Source organism: Sus scrofa, chromosome X, assembly GCF_054392235.1.
Source record: "Sus scrofa isolate SSC_HxYL_T2T_F1_AM1 chromosome X, Sscrofa_HxYL_maternal_Yorkshire_Landrace_v2.0, whole genome shotgun sequence".
NCBI classification, from domain to species: Eukaryota; Metazoa; Chordata; class Mammalia; order Artiodactyla; family Suidae; genus Sus; species Sus scrofa.
The window spans coordinates 93,721,311-93,739,298 of NC_139401.1; the positions used below are offsets into that span (position 1 = coordinate 93,721,311).

The following is a 17,988-nucleotide window of genomic DNA, read 5'->3' on the forward strand; positions in this document are numbered from 1 at the left end:
AACCCTCTGAGCCACAACAGGAACTCCCAAAATATAATTGTAAAAATTAATGTCCTGGAAAACTCCAATCCCACTACTCCCCAGTGGTCTCCCTGCATCAGAACACCCTGGACAGAGCAAGGCAAGCAAGCAATGGAAACTCTAAAAGGTGGAGAGAAGACAAACTGGTTAGTGCCCTTGCAACTTGAGCAAGGAAACAGGAACGAGTTCCCTTCCCAAAGGTCCAGATAAGGCACCACTGAAGCCTCCAGCGCAAAACCACCAACACTGACAGACACAAAGCTCTAAGAAAAGTCTATTCCTTTAGCCCAAGGAAAGGGTAATCTGAACACAGGAAACCTGTTTGGCAATAACGCCCCCTTCTCCAGTCAAACACAAACCCCTCCCCCACCCCCTGAGGCTTCAGAAGCCAGGGGGGAAGCGAAATTTCCACCCTGCCTCTCTGAAGCAGGTGATGACCATCCAATTTACCTGTCAGGTAGGGTCAGAGGGATCCAGCCACCAACTACACTCAATGCCAATGACACTGAACAAGGCAGTGCAGATAGGGACTAGTAAGCATTCCATTTACCCCCGTTCGGCTGTCAGTGGTGGCCAGTGGTAAGCTGCACCTCCACAGCCATCCAGCAGTAATGAGGTGGTGTGAAATGGGACTGGTCAACACTCCACTTTCTCCCTCGCCCCTCTGTGTGCTAAGCCCCACTGAGAGCTGAGCCTCCACCTCCACTCATTATCAGGAGAGAAACATGCAGTGGGGGCAGGGATACCTGGCACTCAGCTCCACCCTTCCTTCCCTTGATGTCTCAGAGGCCAGTGGGAAGCTAGCCAAGCTTCTTGCCCCAGCCCTACGGCCAGCCACAAATTAAATCTGCCATTCCCATCCGCCTTCCTTGGTGTCAGCAGGGCCCAGGGAGGGGGTGGGCGGGAGGAACTGAGCTTAAACTCCCATTCTGAGGCAATAGAGTGTTGTACATTGGTGCCTCTCTGTCACTGCAAAGGTATCCAGGGCTTGGGTGGGAGTTCAGCTACCACAGAAGCAGTGTGAGTCAGTAATCCACATTCTCTAGGGTGGTATCAGAGCAGAAATCTGAATATATGACCCATACCACTCCTTGTTACACCCCAGAATCAGGCAAAAAATACAGATGAAATAGGGCCCAGAGTCTTATAATGTGGTATCCAAGATGCGTAGCACATGATAGAGATCCCAGTACCAGGAATCAAGAACTTGACACCTTGAATAATAAAAGACAACCTACAGATGCCAACACTGAGGTCAATGATGTTAGAGTAATGACAAGAATCTCAAGTGACCTTCTTAAAAGTAATTAACAAGGGTTACAAATTCTCTGAAAACAACTGAAAAAAAATTGAAAATCCAGCAAAGACAATGGAAGTTTTAAGAGAGAAACAAGCGCAAATTACAGAACTCAAAAATGATGTATCTCTTACTGAAACTGCATAGATCCTGGCAGCGAGTTTTAGGGCAATGGACTGGGCTTCTTCTAGCCTGCTTTCTCTCTAACTATCCACCTACCAATACTAGATTTGGGATTCAGAAGGCAGATGTCATAGAGTATCATTTATACATTTACTGAAATCAAAAAATGAAACCAGACTTTTACTTATTAAGAGTAATCCTTTTCATATTTGACCATTTTTTCAGAGAGAACCATCTTTCCAATTCAGTCATATGCTGACCGTTTTCCATGTTTGATTGGACTATGTTTGTCATGCCAAGATTTAGAAACAAAGATATGTAAAGCACATCTTTCTGGTCTATGTACAAATAGCAGAAATTGCATCCTGTGCAAATTAAAAACAGGAGAAGACTGTTTTCAAAATTCGTTCTGGGGATATGAGAGAAAAGAATTACGCTAAAATTCTCCTTTTGAAATGTTTCTGCTATTCCAGCTTCACCAAGCCATGGTCCACCTAGAGAAATCTCTTAGGTGCATGATCATTGCAGCCCACCCAGTTGCTGTCTGTACAGGTGGCCTGCCTATCGGATGTCTCAATTGTTTTCTGTTCAGGATTCTCTGGGCAGAACCTGACATGAGGCTGGGCTAACGTCTTGTCCTTTGAGGGAGGAACAGACTTTTCATTATCTTTCCCTGGGGTTCTTTAGATTTTTTTTGTTTGTTTGTTTTTTTGGACAATCTAGGCACTTCAACTCTCCATTGCCCACTAAAAAAGTGACACTGGGTTCAAGGTGAGCTGACTACTTAGACATTTCTTAAACAACTAGCGGTAACTAGCATTGACAAGGCCTATTATTCCTTTTGCCTGTAGCACAATCAGTCTAAAGCACAGTGTAGTTTAAGGTGACTTCTTGGAAATCGCAAAATGTTTTTCAGAACTAGAGACTAGGAAGAACTCTCGTGCTCTTGAGGCTCAATTCGGATAATAACATACAGTCAATGATAAATATCATGATCATGTCTTTGTCAACACTGTCCAGTGTTCTGCTAAACACCGTATATGCGTTATCTGGATGAAACCCAATCAACAGACTTGAGAAGTCACGTCAGTTGCCACTGTCCTTTTGAAGATGGAGAACGAAATCTTGGAAGAGTTAATGTGCCTGGCCAAGGTCCTGTAGCTACAAAGCAGTAAAGCCATAAAATCAGGGATCCAATCTTCAGATATTTGATCCTGTAAATGGACGTTTGGCACTTGCCATCAGCCTCTACATGGAGTAAAACATGAGCCACTGCAGCGACCAACCTGCGGCACCCCCTGAGCGGGCTCAGGGTGGAGACCAGGAGTGAGACACCCTGTGCTCTAGGAAAACTGGAAGAACAGGCCTTCACATAGTCGGACATTTTTAGGAGGCGATTTTAGGTGCCCAGTTCTTGCATCTCCTCATATCTAGAAAAACACTAAAATCCTTCATGGTGAGGTCTGCTCCTTGGGACTGGTAGTGACCTTCAGGAGATCAGCCACAAACTTTTGTACAATGTGTGGGTGCTGCATGCACCTCCCCCTCCCCTTTATCCTATCCTGATGTTCCCCCTTTTCCTCCTTGGGTGGTACTTCAGCCTGGTCTGTAGTTAAGGATAAAGACTGTCACGGGCATCTGTGAATGCGGTCACCTCCTAGGGTAAGAGCTGGTGAGTCCTACAGGCTGTGAAAACTCAGGATACTGGCCCTGATAGCGGATGTGCATATCAGAGGAATGATTTCAGCCCAGGCCTCTTTTGTTCCTGCTCCCTGTCCTTTGTTGCAAAAACCCCTTTATATTCTAGCTCCTCCCTCACCACCTTGGAGCTGTTTCTCAGGGCTACCTGAGATGCTGTCTCCTGGGTTTGTTTAAGTGCTAATTTCACCCCCCAATAAAATGCAACTCTCAACTTTCAGGTTGTGTAATTTTTTTAGTCGACAATGCCATTACCCCAATCTACTGAAAGATGACACAGTACTACAAAAATTAACACAGTCCTGGCCGGTCTACCCCTTTATGTGCAATTAGAGTGTAAGAAAGAAATGTTGAAGAAAGAAAACAGAGAAAAAACAAAACTCAAGGAAAAAAAAAAAAACCACCAAAACCCCATGAAACCTCACAAAAGCTATGATCACATGCTAGATGTCATGAAGTAAAGTAAGAGTTGTCTGATAAGGTGATCAGAGAGGTGACTTTAGTAAGGAAGGTGGCTATAGGGATATCTGGGCGCAGGCTGCTACAGGAAAATACATAATGGATGGGAACATGCTGGGCGAGTCAGTGTTAGAGGACCAAAGAGGGGCCAGTGTGGCTGGAGAGAAATTCCTTTGAAAAAGATTCGAGTATCCATTGAATCAGGCAATACTATCAGGCCTTGGGATATGTTAAGGAAGAAATAAACCAAGATTCCTGCCCTCCTGTCATTAACATTTTTCCTCTGAGGGAGGCGGACCGTTTAAAAATTGACTAGAATATATTGTATTCCCAAAGGTGGTAAATAACGTGGAAGGGAAAAGGAAACAGGAAAAAAGTGGAATCAGAGTCAGGGACAGCATAGGAAAGAGCTATATTAAGTGTCCTTGCAATGCACTGGACGGTTATTAGCAGGTGGACGTTTTCTCCGTTCTACTGCTTTTGTCAAATGTCAAGGTAAATGCTATGCTGGCTTGACTGCAGAGGTCAGAACACATTCTTCCTGTCTTTGGGGGGGAGGAGGGGGCTGACCCCTTGTTCAACAGAGCAGAGCCCTGGGGACACTAAAGTCTGAAGGCTTTTCGTCATCCAGTGGCCACTGGTATTGAAACTCACACCCCCTGCTGCGGAGCCCATAAACCTCGACCTTAGCTCTGTGGGTTGGAGGGCCGGCCTGGCAGAGACCCTGGCCAAGGAGCGCCCAGGCCACAGGGAGCGGCATCACGCCTGGCCTTCCACCCAAGGAGACCCAGGCCAGTGGGGGTGCGCATGAGCTTAACCCTCTCACCCAGAATCCCCTGTGGACTCGGGTCCTCTGGGCGGGTCTGGAATCTGGCCCCGCCTCCCACTAAGAGATGATTGATGGATAGGGGGGTCATCTGACCTGAGCTGCGCCAATCCAAGTCCTCCTCCTGAAACTTTAACTTTGAGAGGGAACCGTTAGAACGCCAGGCACCGCCAACACGGAGTCTCCATACCCGTGCGATCGATCGCACTGCGCTGGATCCCACTACTGGGGTCTTGGACCGCTCAGGGTTCTTCCGACCCTTCTTCCAGTTCAGGTAAGTTACATCAGCATTTTTTTCTGTAAAATACGATTCTGTTGGCGGCCTGAAATTTCCAGGGTCAAGGCTTATGGGCTAGGAAGGAAGGCAGTCCACTGGATTGCTCGACGGTCCTCTCTCCTGTCCACCCTCTGTGCTCGCCCGGTCCTTACGTGGGTTCGCCTCCGTTCTGTGGCTAATCCTTTTGTGCTCGCGTTTTAAAATCCCTCCATCAGCCTTTTTCTTCTTAAACAAGTCATATTTCTCCTTTGCATCTTAGTTTCGTTTGTGGTTCCTTTTGCTATCCAAGACTTTAAATTGTAAGTATTGAATTGTGTATATCCCAGACTTTAAATTGTAAGTATTGAAAGCTATATATATTTCTATTTATATAGCGTTCCATTTCTTTTATATGCACAAATGCTTTTTTCATCTGAAGAGCAAATAAATATTCGTCTACATCTTGGAGAGGCCTGCACTTGCATTTCTTATTATGGGCTGTCTAAAAAAGTTTGAAATACTTTTTAATGGATGATGTGGCATGAATGTTCCTCCAACTCCCTATCCATCCTCCTACCCCTATTTCAGTTGTTGAATCTATTCCTAAACTACTGTGTCATGTATACAATAAACATTCCTTTAACCACTGATTCTTTTTCTTCCTTTCTGTTGTTTTTTTTTTTTTTTTTTTTTTTTTTTTGCTTTTGAAGGCTGCACTAGCAGTGTATGGAAGTTGCCAGGCTAAAGGTTGAATCGGAGATGTAGCTGCCAGACTACACCACAGTGCACTGGCAACACCGGATCCTTAAGCACTGAGTGAGGCCAAGGATTGTACCCGCATCCTCATGGATACTAGCCGGGTTTGTTACCACTGAGCCACAACAGGAACTCTCAACCACTGATTTTTTTTTTCCTTCATTTTGCAATTGTTTTAGACTTAATGAAAGCTTGTAGAAATGGTCCCTTCACCCGTATTTCCCTGATGGTAACATCTTCTATGACCTTAGAAAAATGATCAAAACTAGGAAATTAACATTGCTGCAGTATAATAACAAGTCTACATACTTTATTTGAATTTCACCATCTGTCCCAGTAATGTCCTTTTTCAATTCCAGGATTCCCATTTCGGGTACCTCATTGCATTTGGCCATCATTTCTCCTTGGTCTCCTCCAGGCTGACAGACTTTCTGGGTTTTTCCCAACCCTGACACTTTGGAAGATACCGGTCAGGTACTTTAAAGCGTGTCTGTCGATTTCGGTTTGTCTGATGTTTTCTTGTGAGTAGACTGAAAGTTACACGTTTTTGGCAAGAATGCCTGTTTTATTCTCCTCCCCTTCGCCCCTTTTATGATGGAGAGATTTGCCCTCTAGAGTTGTGGGGGTGGGGGCTGAACACAGGACACCTGACACTGGGCAGATGCTGTCCACAGCTGCTCATTAGTAAGGTTTACCCACAGCCTGGGGAAGAAGGACACTGCTCACCAGGTAGAGCCTCACAGGACTCATGCTCTGGGAAAGAGTGAACAAGCAGGGGCTGGGGCGGGGGTGGGGGCAGTGTGTAGTAACAAGAGCACGAGGTAGCCCTTGGTTCACATAAGAGGATGTGATCGGCTTGTTTGAATAATTCTTTGGGCAGGTGGTGAACTGGGCAAGCACGCACTGCTTAGTTCCCATGATAAGACTGGGAGCACAAAGGGAGGGGAACTTGTGGTTAGTCCATACGAGGCCCTCTAGGTTTTCCCCAGGAGATCAAAGCATGGGTGTTATTGTGCCTTAATTCTAGGCCTTAAACCACAACACTGCCAAAGTGGTTCTATGACTTTTTCTGAGCATCATGTCAGGGGTACATGATGTCCATAGGTTGCATTAATGATGATATTCATCTTCATCACTTGACTAAGTTAGTGACAGCTACGTTGCTTCCTTGTAGTGGTACCATTTTCCCCATTTTTAAGTAATATATATTTTGTGTTGGAAATGCTTGAAGAGTAGGAAAATATCCTACTTCTTGGAATTTTTTTTTTTTTTTCTCACAGCCGCACTTGCAGCATATGGAAGTTCCTGGGCCAGAGGTCAAATGGAAGCTGCAGCTGTGGCCTGCACCACAGCCACAGCAAGACCAGATCTGAACCACCTCTTTGACCTATGCTGCAGCTTGCAGCAACAGTGGATCCTTAACCCACTGAGCGAGGCCGGGGATGGAACCTGCATTATCTCAGAGGCTGTTTTGGGTCCTTAACCCGCTGAGCCACAGTAGGAACTCCATTTCTTCTCAGACTTTTATTCATTCCTTTTAGAATCCATCTGTGGATGTTGCCTATAACAATTAATTACTTTATGGTGACTTTCTATTTCCCTTTTCCTACTACATTTATTCTTTGGAATGCTGAAGAACGGTTTTCCTCCATTTATTTATTTAAGAATTTTGAAATTATTTATAAAACTTATTTCCTAAAATGTATTCCAAGTTTTTGAGTCAAATAATTTATTCAAATTATGTCAGTAGTGACTCATGAAGAACTATGTTATACCATGACTTATTAAATTATATCATTATTTAGTTACTTGAATTGTTCCAGCTTTGATGATTGGGAGCTCTTTATGGTTGGTTCTATGTTCTTTCAAAATGACCCAATCCTTTTTTGTATACTTCCTTGCTGGCATTGTAAGGTGTTCAAGTTCATCATGGTTTTTTTTTTTTTTTCCCCCATCACGGCCATGAAATCCAACCCCTTCTGCAAGGAGCCCTGGTTCCTTTTCTTGAAGAATGACACCTACAAACCGATATCTCAGTGTGTGTTCATTGCTACTGGGGTTTCATTGCTGATAGGTGCTCCCTCTTCTTCTACAAATGTAGGAAATATATTTATTGTTGTAAATCCTAATGCTTACAAATAACTCTGTATTTCTCTACCTACCTACACGTATAGATACTAAAAGCCAGGAACTCATACTGATGCTTCTCCTTTTAATCCATTCTAGCCTTGTCATTTCTTCCCCTGACCTGGCTCTCATTATCTGTATTTCCTTATTTGTGTCTTCCTGATGTGTCCATGAAGTAGTTGCAGAAATGCCACCCAATACCCTTGCTAGAAACAGATCGAAGAGCTTGTCTTTGTGTATGATGCTTTATGTCTTAAGCTTCAGAGCATGTAATCAAAGTAGTATTTTCCCAAGTTTCTTATCTCAGCTGTTTTCTTCCTCACCTCTTCAGTGTGGTTAAGGTATTCGTTAGTTAGTTTAATTTTTGGGTGTTTGTATTTGAGTTTTCACTCCCCACACACACACCCATCCTAGTTATGTCGTTTATTTAATTTTGAGGTATGTGAAATATTACTGTGATTCAAAGAGTCAGAGCAACACAAAAACATCTGTTCGAATGTCCCTCTTTCCCCATCCCTTCTACCCCCTTCCCATTCCCCATTTCTTTTGCTTGCTCCCTCTGTAGATTAACTAGTCTCTTTAGTTTCTGGTTTCACCTTTCCTGTATTTATTTTGCACAAATGAATTGATATTTATATGCTCTCTTATATTCCCTTGTCTGCTAAATGAAGGGCAGCATTTTATAATGCTCCTTTGCGCCTTTCCTTTTTCACTTAACAGCTTTCCAAAAAATAACTCCTTATTTCATAGAAAGCTTCATCGCCCTTTTTTACGGCTGCATTGGACTCCTTTGAATGGCTGTGTCACTGGCATTGGATGACTCCTTTATGTAGGGGCATTTACGTTGCTTTCAACATTTTGCAATTACAGACAATACTACTGTGAATAATCTTGTCCATAAGTATTTTTGTATTGGTGGAAATATATCTTCAAGTTATATTCCCATCAGTTGGGTTGTTGGGCCAAAAGTTAAGTGCATATATAGTTTTGTTAGGTACTTCCAAATTTCTCTCTGGAAGGGTTGTACTGGTTTTCATTCCCACTAGCAGCTTATAAGGGTGATGGTTGCATCACGGCCTCGCTAACAAGGACTCGTTGCCCTGCCTTTGGGACCTTTGCCACTGACCTCTGTGCGGTAGATGAGAAATGATATTTCAGTGTGGTTTTAGTATGCATTTGTCTGCTCGTCTGGAAGTTTGGCTCATTATATTTTGAGGACTGTTTCATATATTTTTGTGAATTATCTGTTCAAACTTTCTGCTCATTTTTTATAGACATGTGAGTCCTTTGTCCCTCAATACTTCTGAATTTTATATATACTTGGGGGAGTATTCGTATGTCTATGGGGTATGTGGCAAATACTTTATCCCAGTTTGTCAGTTGCCTTTTGATTTATTTATAATGTATTTGCCATCCCTTTAAAGACATTTTTGTGTAGTCAGGTTGATCATTCTTTTCTTTCATTGCCTCTGGAAGTTTGAGCCACAGTTAGAAAGCCTTTCTCTACATCGAGGTGAAAGACGAGTTCTGCCATATTTTCTTTAAGTCTTTGTTACGGTTTCATTTTTCATGTTTAGATTCCTAACCCATCGCCAGTTTATTTCCGTGAACGGTGTGTGATATGGATCTACACTGATTTTCTTTCCTAATGTCTCAGTTGTTCCAGCATCATTTATTCAATGTTCAACTTTGCCCCAATGTTTTTACATGCCCTTTTATCATATATTAAAATTTCCACATATAATCGGTGTAATTCTGGGTTTTCTATTCTATACCACTGGGCTATTTGTCTGTTCATGTACCGGTACCATAATGCTGTAATTCAGAGCCTTTATTTATAGTGTGCTTTAATTTCTGGTATCACTACTCGCCACACACAGGTTTTCTTTTTCACTTATATCCTGGCTGTTCTTGCATGTGTTTTTAAAGATGTTAATTTTTTTATCCATTTGTCTGACTCCATAAAAATGTTTACTGAGATTTTTGATTTCGTTAAATTTATACATGAGTCTAGGGAGAATTGGCATGTTTTTAATTTTGAGTTACTCTTATCCAAGGACATTGAATGTCTTTCTACTTATGCACGTTTTCTTTTATGTCGTTCAGGAGTGTCTGAAAATTTTCCTTCTATAGATGCTCTCATTCCGTTCATTTCTCTGCATTTAATCTTTGTTGTAGCTATTGTAATATGGGACTTTCCTTACCAGTGTGTCCCCCAGGTGGGTGTGTGTGTGTGTGTGGGTGTGTGTGTGTGTGTGTGTGTGTGTGGACACAAACACTATTTGTTAACTCAATGCGTTTTATTATGCTTATAGTTGTACAACCATCCTCACAACCCAGTTTTACAGCATTTCCATCCCAGACCCCAAGCCCATCCCTCCCTTCCTCCTCACCCCTGCAGTCTGTCTCCTTTGGTAACCATGTTTTTTCAAAGTCTCTGAGTCAGTATCTGTTCTGCAAAGAAGTTCATTGTATGCTTTTTTTAAGATTCCACATATAAGTGATAGCATATGACATTTGTAGACACAAACACTATTGATTTTTGTATGTAAGTCTATATCCCACTATCTTGCTGATTTCTCTTATTGTTTTGCTGAATTTGTCATTGTTTCTACAGGGCTTTTCAGGTATACTGTACTATCATCTGCACATAGAGGTGGCTTTACTTCTTGTTACTCATTCTTATAAATCTAATTGATTTCTTTAGTCAACTGACTAATCCTTGTAGTTGAAGACTGAATAGGAATGATAAAGTGGGCATACTTTTCTTGTTCCTGACCTTAGTGGAAAACCCCTAGTAGTCTCCCACTGAAAAACTACTGGCATTAGGAATAAATTGTGTATCTTTTATCATGTTAAGAAAGCGTCTCTGGTCCCTCTTTTCTTGAGCTTTTTCTTTTTTAAACATGGATGGTGTTGAAGTTTCCCAAAGGTTTGCTTGGCATCTATGGTGATAGTCATATGATATTTGTCCTTAATTATATCACTATGGTGAGTGCTATCGATGGAATTCCTAGTATAGAACCAACCTTGTATTAATGGCATAAAAGCCGCTTGATCACAGTATGTTGGTTGCTAGATGTATTGTTGGATGTTTGCTAATATTCTGTTTAGTAGTTTGGTATCTACGTGTTAGCTATTAGCATCCTACTTGCTTCCCTAAAAGAAGTTAGGGAAGTTTTCTTCCTTTCTAATGTTCTTCCGTAACTCCTCAACCTTTGGTACTGTATAATATTTGATGGTTTACTAGAATTCGCCTGTAAAACTATCTGAGCAAGGTCCTTCTTGAGGGTAATTCCTTAATAACTTTCTTCATTTCTTCTATAAAAGTGAGCTAATTTAAGCTTTCTAACAGTAGATTCAGAATTTTGGGAATCTGTATTTCTCCAGGAGGTTACCTGTTTCATGTAGATGTTCAAGTTTACTTGCATAAAGGTTGGCAGAGTAATCTCTTACTGTTTCTGTTTCAATGATTAATTCTCCTTTGTCACTTATTATCTTATCTATCTGTGATTTGTCCTTTTCTTCCTTTATCAAGCAAGCTAGTGGCTTGTCTGTTTTGAAAACCAGGATTTTGCTTTGTTTTTCTATTTTATATCACATTCATTTCTGCTTTTATCTCTCCATTTATTTAGTTGTTTTGTTTTTGTGTAGGTTTTTGTTATTGTTTAGTTTTTGCCTTCTTTTTTTTTTTGGTCTTTTTTTAGGATCACACCGAGGCATATGGAGGTTCCCAGGCTAGGGGTCTAATCGGAGCTGTAGCCACCTGCCTACACCAGAGCCACAGCAACAAAGGATCCCAGCTGTGTCTGTGACCTGCACCACAGCTCATGGCAATGGATCCTTAGCCCACTGAGCGAGGCCAGGGATTGAACCCGCAACCTAATGGTTCCTAGTCAGATTTGTCAACCACTGAGCCATGATGGGAACTCCTGCTGTTGTTTAGTTTTTTTGAGGCCATCCTTTAATTCAGTTATCTTCATTCTTTCATTTTTACTCATGAAAGTGTTTAGTGCTGTGAATTTGTCTCTGATCACTGCTCTCCATGGATCCCATAGATACTGATACATAGTTTTGCATGGCCATTCTTTTAAAAGATTTCTTTATAACTTCAGTTTGTATCTCCTCTTTAAAACATGTTTTTGGGCTGCACTCAGGGCATATGGAAGTTCCTGGGCCGGGGATGGAACTGGTGCCACAGGAGCAACCCAAGCTGCTCCAGTGACAATGCTGGATCCTTAACCCATTGCACCATAAGAGAACTCCTAACTCAACATTTTAAAACAGAAGCCTTAACATTTTTTTCAGCTGGAAAGGCCTTTCCATTTTCAACTTTTGTTGCATTTGGATTAAAGAGGACTGTTTGTAATATTTCCACTTTGTAGAAATGAATGATGCCTCTGCGAGATAATTAGCATCCCAGTTTTGACAGGAACATACTCTCTATTCTCAATATCTATCTCTATATTATATTTTGTCTTACTCATCAGCTTTCTGTCAAATCATTTTGTTTAGATTGTCTGTATCCCACTTCTTTTTTTTAATGCCACTTGATCAGTCTTGTAAGTTTGGTGTGGTAAATCTCCTAATGTAACTGTTCCTTGCTATTTCCTTTACCTAAGTCTCCTTGCTTTTTTGCTATATAAACGTGTTATTTGGTACATAAATATTCCTAAGATTTGTATCTTCGTTCTGAGTTTTGGCTTTTATCATTAAGACATATATTTGGTCATGTTTACTATATATCATCCTGAAACACCCGTTTTCTTCACACTTTACTGTCTAGTCCATGCATTTCCCCCCAGTATTAGATACCACTCACCTACTGCATTATGATAAAAAGTTTGTTCTATTTTCTTCTACTCCTCACACTTCTCTCATTTTTAGTTGCGCAATTTCTATTGTTTGACAACACAAAACTTTTGTTCATTAGTCTTCTCATCTTCCTCCACCTTGCTTTTGGTATCATAGGTAAAATATTCACCATTAGATTTTTTTTAGTGATGTTTTCCCTGGCATCACAATCTCTTTATTTATTTTGTTTGTTTTGTTGATGGAGGGAGAAGTCGTGAGTGTTCTGATTTGGTGGTTCTCTTATGTCTTACAAGATCCTTATTTTCCCCCTTTTGTTTCTTTTCCCCATCATTATCCAGTTGCCGGCAGATGCTTCTCTCTTCCGCTTTGCTTTATTCTTCCCTAAAAGATGTATCTTTGAAGGACAGCACTTCTAAATCCTCCCTTGTCCCTTCCAAAGCTCAGATTTTGGAGTCCCTTCCCTCTAGTCTGATCTCTCACATTCTAGGACATCTTTTTGGTCTTTTTAGAATTACTCTGTGCTGAGATATTCTGCTGTAGCTTTCAATCAACTTTAAGGCCTTCACTGTTTTCCTTCTTCTATAGCTCTTGCAGTTTTCCTTGGTCTGTCTTTTTGCTTGCCAGAAAGCCTTGCAATGGGAGTGTGACAAATCTTGTGCTGGGATTTGATGCTGTCTCTCTTTTGCTCACAATTATTTTGAGCTATTGGCAGTCTCCATTTTAAAGTAATGATGAGGCTGTGACTTTTGTGCAGATCTACATTTCCCTTATTGGTTTGTATCCTTTTGAGAGAAATTTTGGGAAGATGGAAGCTAGGTGGTTAATATTGTCTTATGCTAACTTACCTCTGATATTTAATGGCATTTTATCTTATGTAAATGTGTGTGTGCGTATACATGTGTATTAACTACACATGCAAGTCTATTTTCATTCTCTTCCCATGGTAGAGGTCACTTGAGGTGGCCATACAATCCACCGTATACATTTTCAATCCATATTTTGTCCATAGCTCTCCTTGGAAGCAAATAAGAGACCATAGATGGCTTCTCAGAATTTCTAAATATCCTTCCCTCTGAAGCAGGTTTATGAAGATGGATCGACACACCACAGCCACACTCCTGGAAACTGCTGCAAAGAGTCTGCTGAGCAATGAGCTTGCAGCTATCCACGCCCTGGGCGAAATCCCAAGAGACCTCTTTGTTCCATTGTTCAATGCTGCCTTCTTGGGTGGGCATAAGAAGATACTAAAGGCAATTGTGGGGGTTTGGCCTTTTCGCTGTCTCCATATTGGGCGACTGAATGCACAAGAGAAATACTATGACAACTTGGAAGCCATGGTCGATGGTCTGCAGATCCTTCCTGCCCAGAAGTCCTCTTCTCGGTAAGACTGTGAACACTGGAGACATAGTGAGTGCTCAGGAGGGTACAGTATGCTGAAGCCTGGGACAGGGGAATACCTAACATCTCTACAAAAGTAGCCAGTGGTGAGTGGTGCAGCTCTCTGCAGAGCTATATTGGTCCAACACTTGTGGTCACCTTTGGGATTTCAGTGTCTTAAAGAGTTGTGTATAGGCTAGAGGTGGTTAAGGACACAATGGATGGATATTCCCCATGAGATGATTACACAGGAGGAGGACACGGGCATTCAGACAGGGAAAGACCAGAGTTGAAGGAGGTATGGGGAGAAAATTGAAAGATGCGAATTTGTGTGGAAAGCATGTCTTGGTGAATGGTTATGAAGTGAAAACTAGGGGTTAAAGTGTTCTGTCCCTGAATTCCCATCATTGACTTTGCTGGGCAATATTGAAATCAGTACCCCATCATGTGTTATGTCTCCTCCTTTCCTTACAGGGGGCCAAAACTGAGGATCCTGGATTTAAGGCATGACCCGGACTGTGAGACAACGTGCTCTGAGATCAGGACCACATTCCCTTTCTGTTTTCAGTCATGCATTTACTCTCAGGACTCTATCCTTAAAACCGAAGAAGCTAAGCATAGGGTCAGGTGCCTTGGGATTGGTAATTCAGAGTCTCAGCCTCAGTCAGCTCAGGAACCCATGGAATTGCTAGTGGACATATCCCTCAATAGCGTCATGAGAACACAGCGGTTCCACTCCTTTCTTTGTAGAAAAGTTCAGCAGAGCTGTGGGTCCTTGCACCTCTGCTGCAGAGATTTGCAAATCAATAAAATGTCTGCCCTTAGAAGAATCCTACAGTTTCTGGATTTGGGGTGCATTGATCACCTAGAAGTGAATCAGGCTTATTTGAGTGAAGTCATCACACTTTTGGCTCAGATGATCCACCTAAACAGCCTTAGTCTATCCAATGTTCCCTTTAAAACTTATAGGAGAAGAAACTTCAGATCTTTCCTCATCTGGCTTAGGAGGCTGGACAACCTCCAGGAGCTCAGCTTGTCTTTCTTCTGCCTTACAGATCAGCTGCACAAACTGCTCAGGTGAGGGGGTGGGGAGGATTGGGGTTCTCATTGCTAAGACCGAGGATTCCATGCTTGGGTATTCCTAAGCTCCTTGTAACCTCTTTCTCTTTCTCCCTCTGCATGGACACTGCTGGGAGTTTGAAAGTAGCCCAGGGAGAGAGATTCCTTATGGTGAGGAGAAGACAAGGTTAGGAAAGGAAGCTGTGCTGACTCATTCATTCCTTGATTCAGTAACCATGGGCAGACACTCTAAGAAGTCTATACACCTATTGGTGGAAAAGACTCAGTCCTTCTCCTATTGGATGTTACAGCTCTCTAGAGAGGAAGGGGAGGCATTCAGATGGAGAACCATTAAGCTGTAGCATGAAGGCACAGGCCCACACCCGGGCCAGAATAAGTTAACACCGCCAGATTGTTTTGCTCCTGTGTTTTCTCCATGGCACAGACCCTGATTGGAGAGCTTGTCCTCTGGGAGCCAGTCAAAGGAAACCCTCCTATGGCTGCTTTCCCAGGCCCATCCTCGCCAAGAAGTGAACCAGATCCAACACTCTTTATGTCCTATCTACCAAGTGCATACAATGTTTTCACTTAATCTTTTGCGCAACCCTATAGATTCATTACTGTTGTACACATTTTCAAGATTACAAGCCTGCATCTCAGAGTGGAAAAGTCACTTTCTCAGGGCCACAAATCTATAAAGTCTGATCCCAGTCCACAACTGTTAACTACTGTTGCAAAATCTGGACACAGCTGTTTATTTTAGAGCCTTAGGAACCTATGATTCAGGACCCATTGCCCTCATTTTTCTGAAATAACCTTTCTTTTTTCTCTCAATAGAGTCCTGCCAGGACAGTTGGATACATTGTATCTATCTTTCTGTGGCCTTTCTCTTAGAGATTTCACGGTTCTGTCCCAGAGCTCTCAGGCCACCCACCTGAGGGTATTGAATCTCAGTAACAACCAGATCCCAGAAGTTTCCGAGCCCTTTCAGATTCTGCTGGAGAAGGTCTCAGGCACCTTGCAACACTTGGAGATCAATAATTGTGTGATAACTGATTCTATTCTCTCTGCTGTCCTCCCAGCCCTGAGCCATTGTTCCCACCTCCGTGTCCTTAGCTTTGCCTTCAACCCCATTACAATGTCTGTGCTCCAGAGCCTTCTGCAGCACTTGACAACCCTGACGAACCTGAAGCATGTGATTTACCCTGTTCCTGTCCATTGCTATGACGAATGGAATTTTCAAGACAGTTTGGACCGACAGAAACTTGCTGAGGTTCAGGCCCAATTGAAGGTGATGCTGCAGGTGGTCCATCGGGATGACATGAACTGGACCACTTGTTCTGAGTGATTTCCACAGGAAAAGGAGTTGTTTCCACACAGACGTGTGGCCAGTAAAGCATCCCTTGCTTTGCCTGAAGCCCTTGTTTGTAGATACACATTTTTCAAGCTGGACTGTTCTGGGAAACCAAGGTTAGGAATATTGGATATGTAACCGACCTCTCCAAAAGAGGAACGTTAAAAATTGAAGAGAGGAACTTGAAAGGTCTTCTTGCTCTCTTGCCCACTGTCTTCTACATCTTCTAGTTACTAACTACAGTGCTCAAGTTACTAACCACATTAAGCTAACCGAGTTGTGGTACATCATTTCCTTGTCCTCAGCCTTTGGTCCATTGATGGGCACTTGACACAAGTCACATCAATCGAAACTCTCCCTAGATGTGGTAACAGTTGAAACCAATAATTTTACTGACTAGTGATCTGAAAACTGCTTGTATTTCTTTGGGCCTCAGGTTGCTTATGAGAAACTATATTCAAGTAATAGGCAACAAGCAGACTGTGCCCACTACCTACTGGTGTCTTCACCAGCGTGTTACTGCCTGATTTCAGTAACAGGCCCCTGGCTCAGTTATTCCTTATGCCACAGATGTTCACCAAGTATCTGTTGTGATTTAGGTACTGTTCTATTTTCTAAGAAAGAGTCCTTGCTCTCATGTTCCCATGATTTATCAGTTTCTCCACTCTTTCTCAGAGCATTTGGGAAATTATTTATCCCCCCATAAACCAGGCTTTTTTCTGCATTTTGCCTGACATAGTTTGCTCATACCCTATTTGCCTCTTTATGTTGTTAGACACCTGTGCAGCCCTGGGTTCATGGCTTAAATGTTACCTCCTCAGATGGGTTTTCTGTTATGTCTAGGTTTATTCTGCTCTTGCTCTCTTTTAATGTACCATAGGCATCTCCTCCATAGTACACAGTATTCCATTATGTATTCGTTCCGTCTGCCCTTCCACACTCACCTGACCTTTCACTGTTGCGTATGCTCCATTCTAACCATATGCGGCTCCCAAGCTCTAGAAATTTGACTACTCTCAAATGCGATGCACCCTAAGTGTTAAATGCACACTGTGTATCCAAGGGTTAGTAAGAGAGAGCTAACTGATAATTTACCTGTATTATTCGCATATTACAATGATAACATGCTGTATAACAAAGACGGTAAAGATAAAGGAATGTAAATTTAGTTGTGTTATATCATTACATGTTGAAATGATGACGTTGTATGTCAAAGGCTTTGTAAGAAACATGTTAAAATAATTATCTGTTTATATGTTCACATGTCAAAGTGATAAAGCATTTTATTTCAAAGACTTATTGAGAAAACATAATGCAAACTTAATGCATAGATTATTCCTATTGTTTACATGTTGAAATGGTAACAGAAAATGTCAATGATTTGGTAACCAAAAAAAAAAAGAATAATAATTAGTAGTTTGTATGTAGTGTTTCCTTGTTGAGATGAATACAGATTGCATTTCATTTTTTATTTTTTTATTAAAGTATAGTTCATTTACAATGTTGTGCCAGTTTCTTCTGTACAGCAGACTGACCCCGTCATACATATATATACACATCCTTCTTAAGAGAAAGAGCATAAAAGTAATTAATGACAATTATATGATTAATATGTTGGTATGATAAATCCATTTCAAAGACTCAGTAGGAAATTTTTTTAAATTATTATTTTTATTGCTTACATGCAAAATGATACACTGAATTTCAGAGACTTAGAGAAACAGTTTCAAAATTAGTAATTGAAAATTATAATTTGTTTTTATTTCCACTTGCTGCTCAGTTCTGACTTAAAAGACAGGTATGTTAAAATATCTAAGTAA

At 41.7% G+C, this 17,988-nt stretch overlaps 1 protein-coding gene across 4 annotated transcripts; it reads left to right on the plus strand.

The window, feature by feature from the left end:
- The first annotated feature begins 4,539 nt into the window (after nucleotides 1-4,539).
- Nucleotides 4,540-17,666, plus strand: LOC100622504 (melanoma antigen preferentially expressed in tumors-like). Of its 4 annotated transcripts, none has more exons than XM_085008328.1 (6): nucleotides 4,559-4,698; nucleotides 4,961-5,000; nucleotides 5,796-5,910; nucleotides 13,460-13,759; nucleotides 14,230-14,832; nucleotides 15,652-17,666. In XM_085008328.1, exons 4-6 carry the CDS (start codon nucleotides 13,464-13,466, stop codon nucleotides 16,160-16,162), a joined length of 1,410 nt encoding a protein of 469 aa, XP_084864454.1. In that variant the 5' UTR covers nucleotides 4,559-4,698; nucleotides 4,961-5,000; nucleotides 5,796-5,910; nucleotides 13,460-13,463; the 3' UTR covers nucleotides 16,163-17,666. The 4 variants fall into 4 exon arrangements, with proteins under 4 accessions (XP_084864456.1, XP_084864454.1, XP_084864455.1 ...); XM_085008329.1 differs by having other exon boundaries at nucleotides 4,591-4,698; nucleotides 13,457-13,759; XM_085008330.1 differs by lacking the exons at nucleotides 4,961-5,000; nucleotides 5,796-5,910 and having other exon boundaries at nucleotides 4,540-4,698; nucleotides 13,457-13,759.
- The last annotated feature ends 322 nt before the right edge of the window (nucleotides 17,667-17,988 follow it).

Coding starts and splice junctions, on each gene's coding strand:
- LOC100622504 (XM_085008330.1), top strand. CDS start 13,464: ATGAAGATGGATCGACACACCACAGCCACACTCCTGGAAACTGCTGCA. Junction 13,760..14,229: donor GCCCAGAAGTCCTCTTCTCG/GTAAGACTGTGA, acceptor CTTTCCTTACAG/GGGGCCAAAACTGAGGATCC. Junction 14,833..15,651: donor CAGCTGCACAAACTGCTCAG/GTGAGGGGGTGG, acceptor TTCTCTCAATAG/AGTCCTGCCAGGACAGTTGG.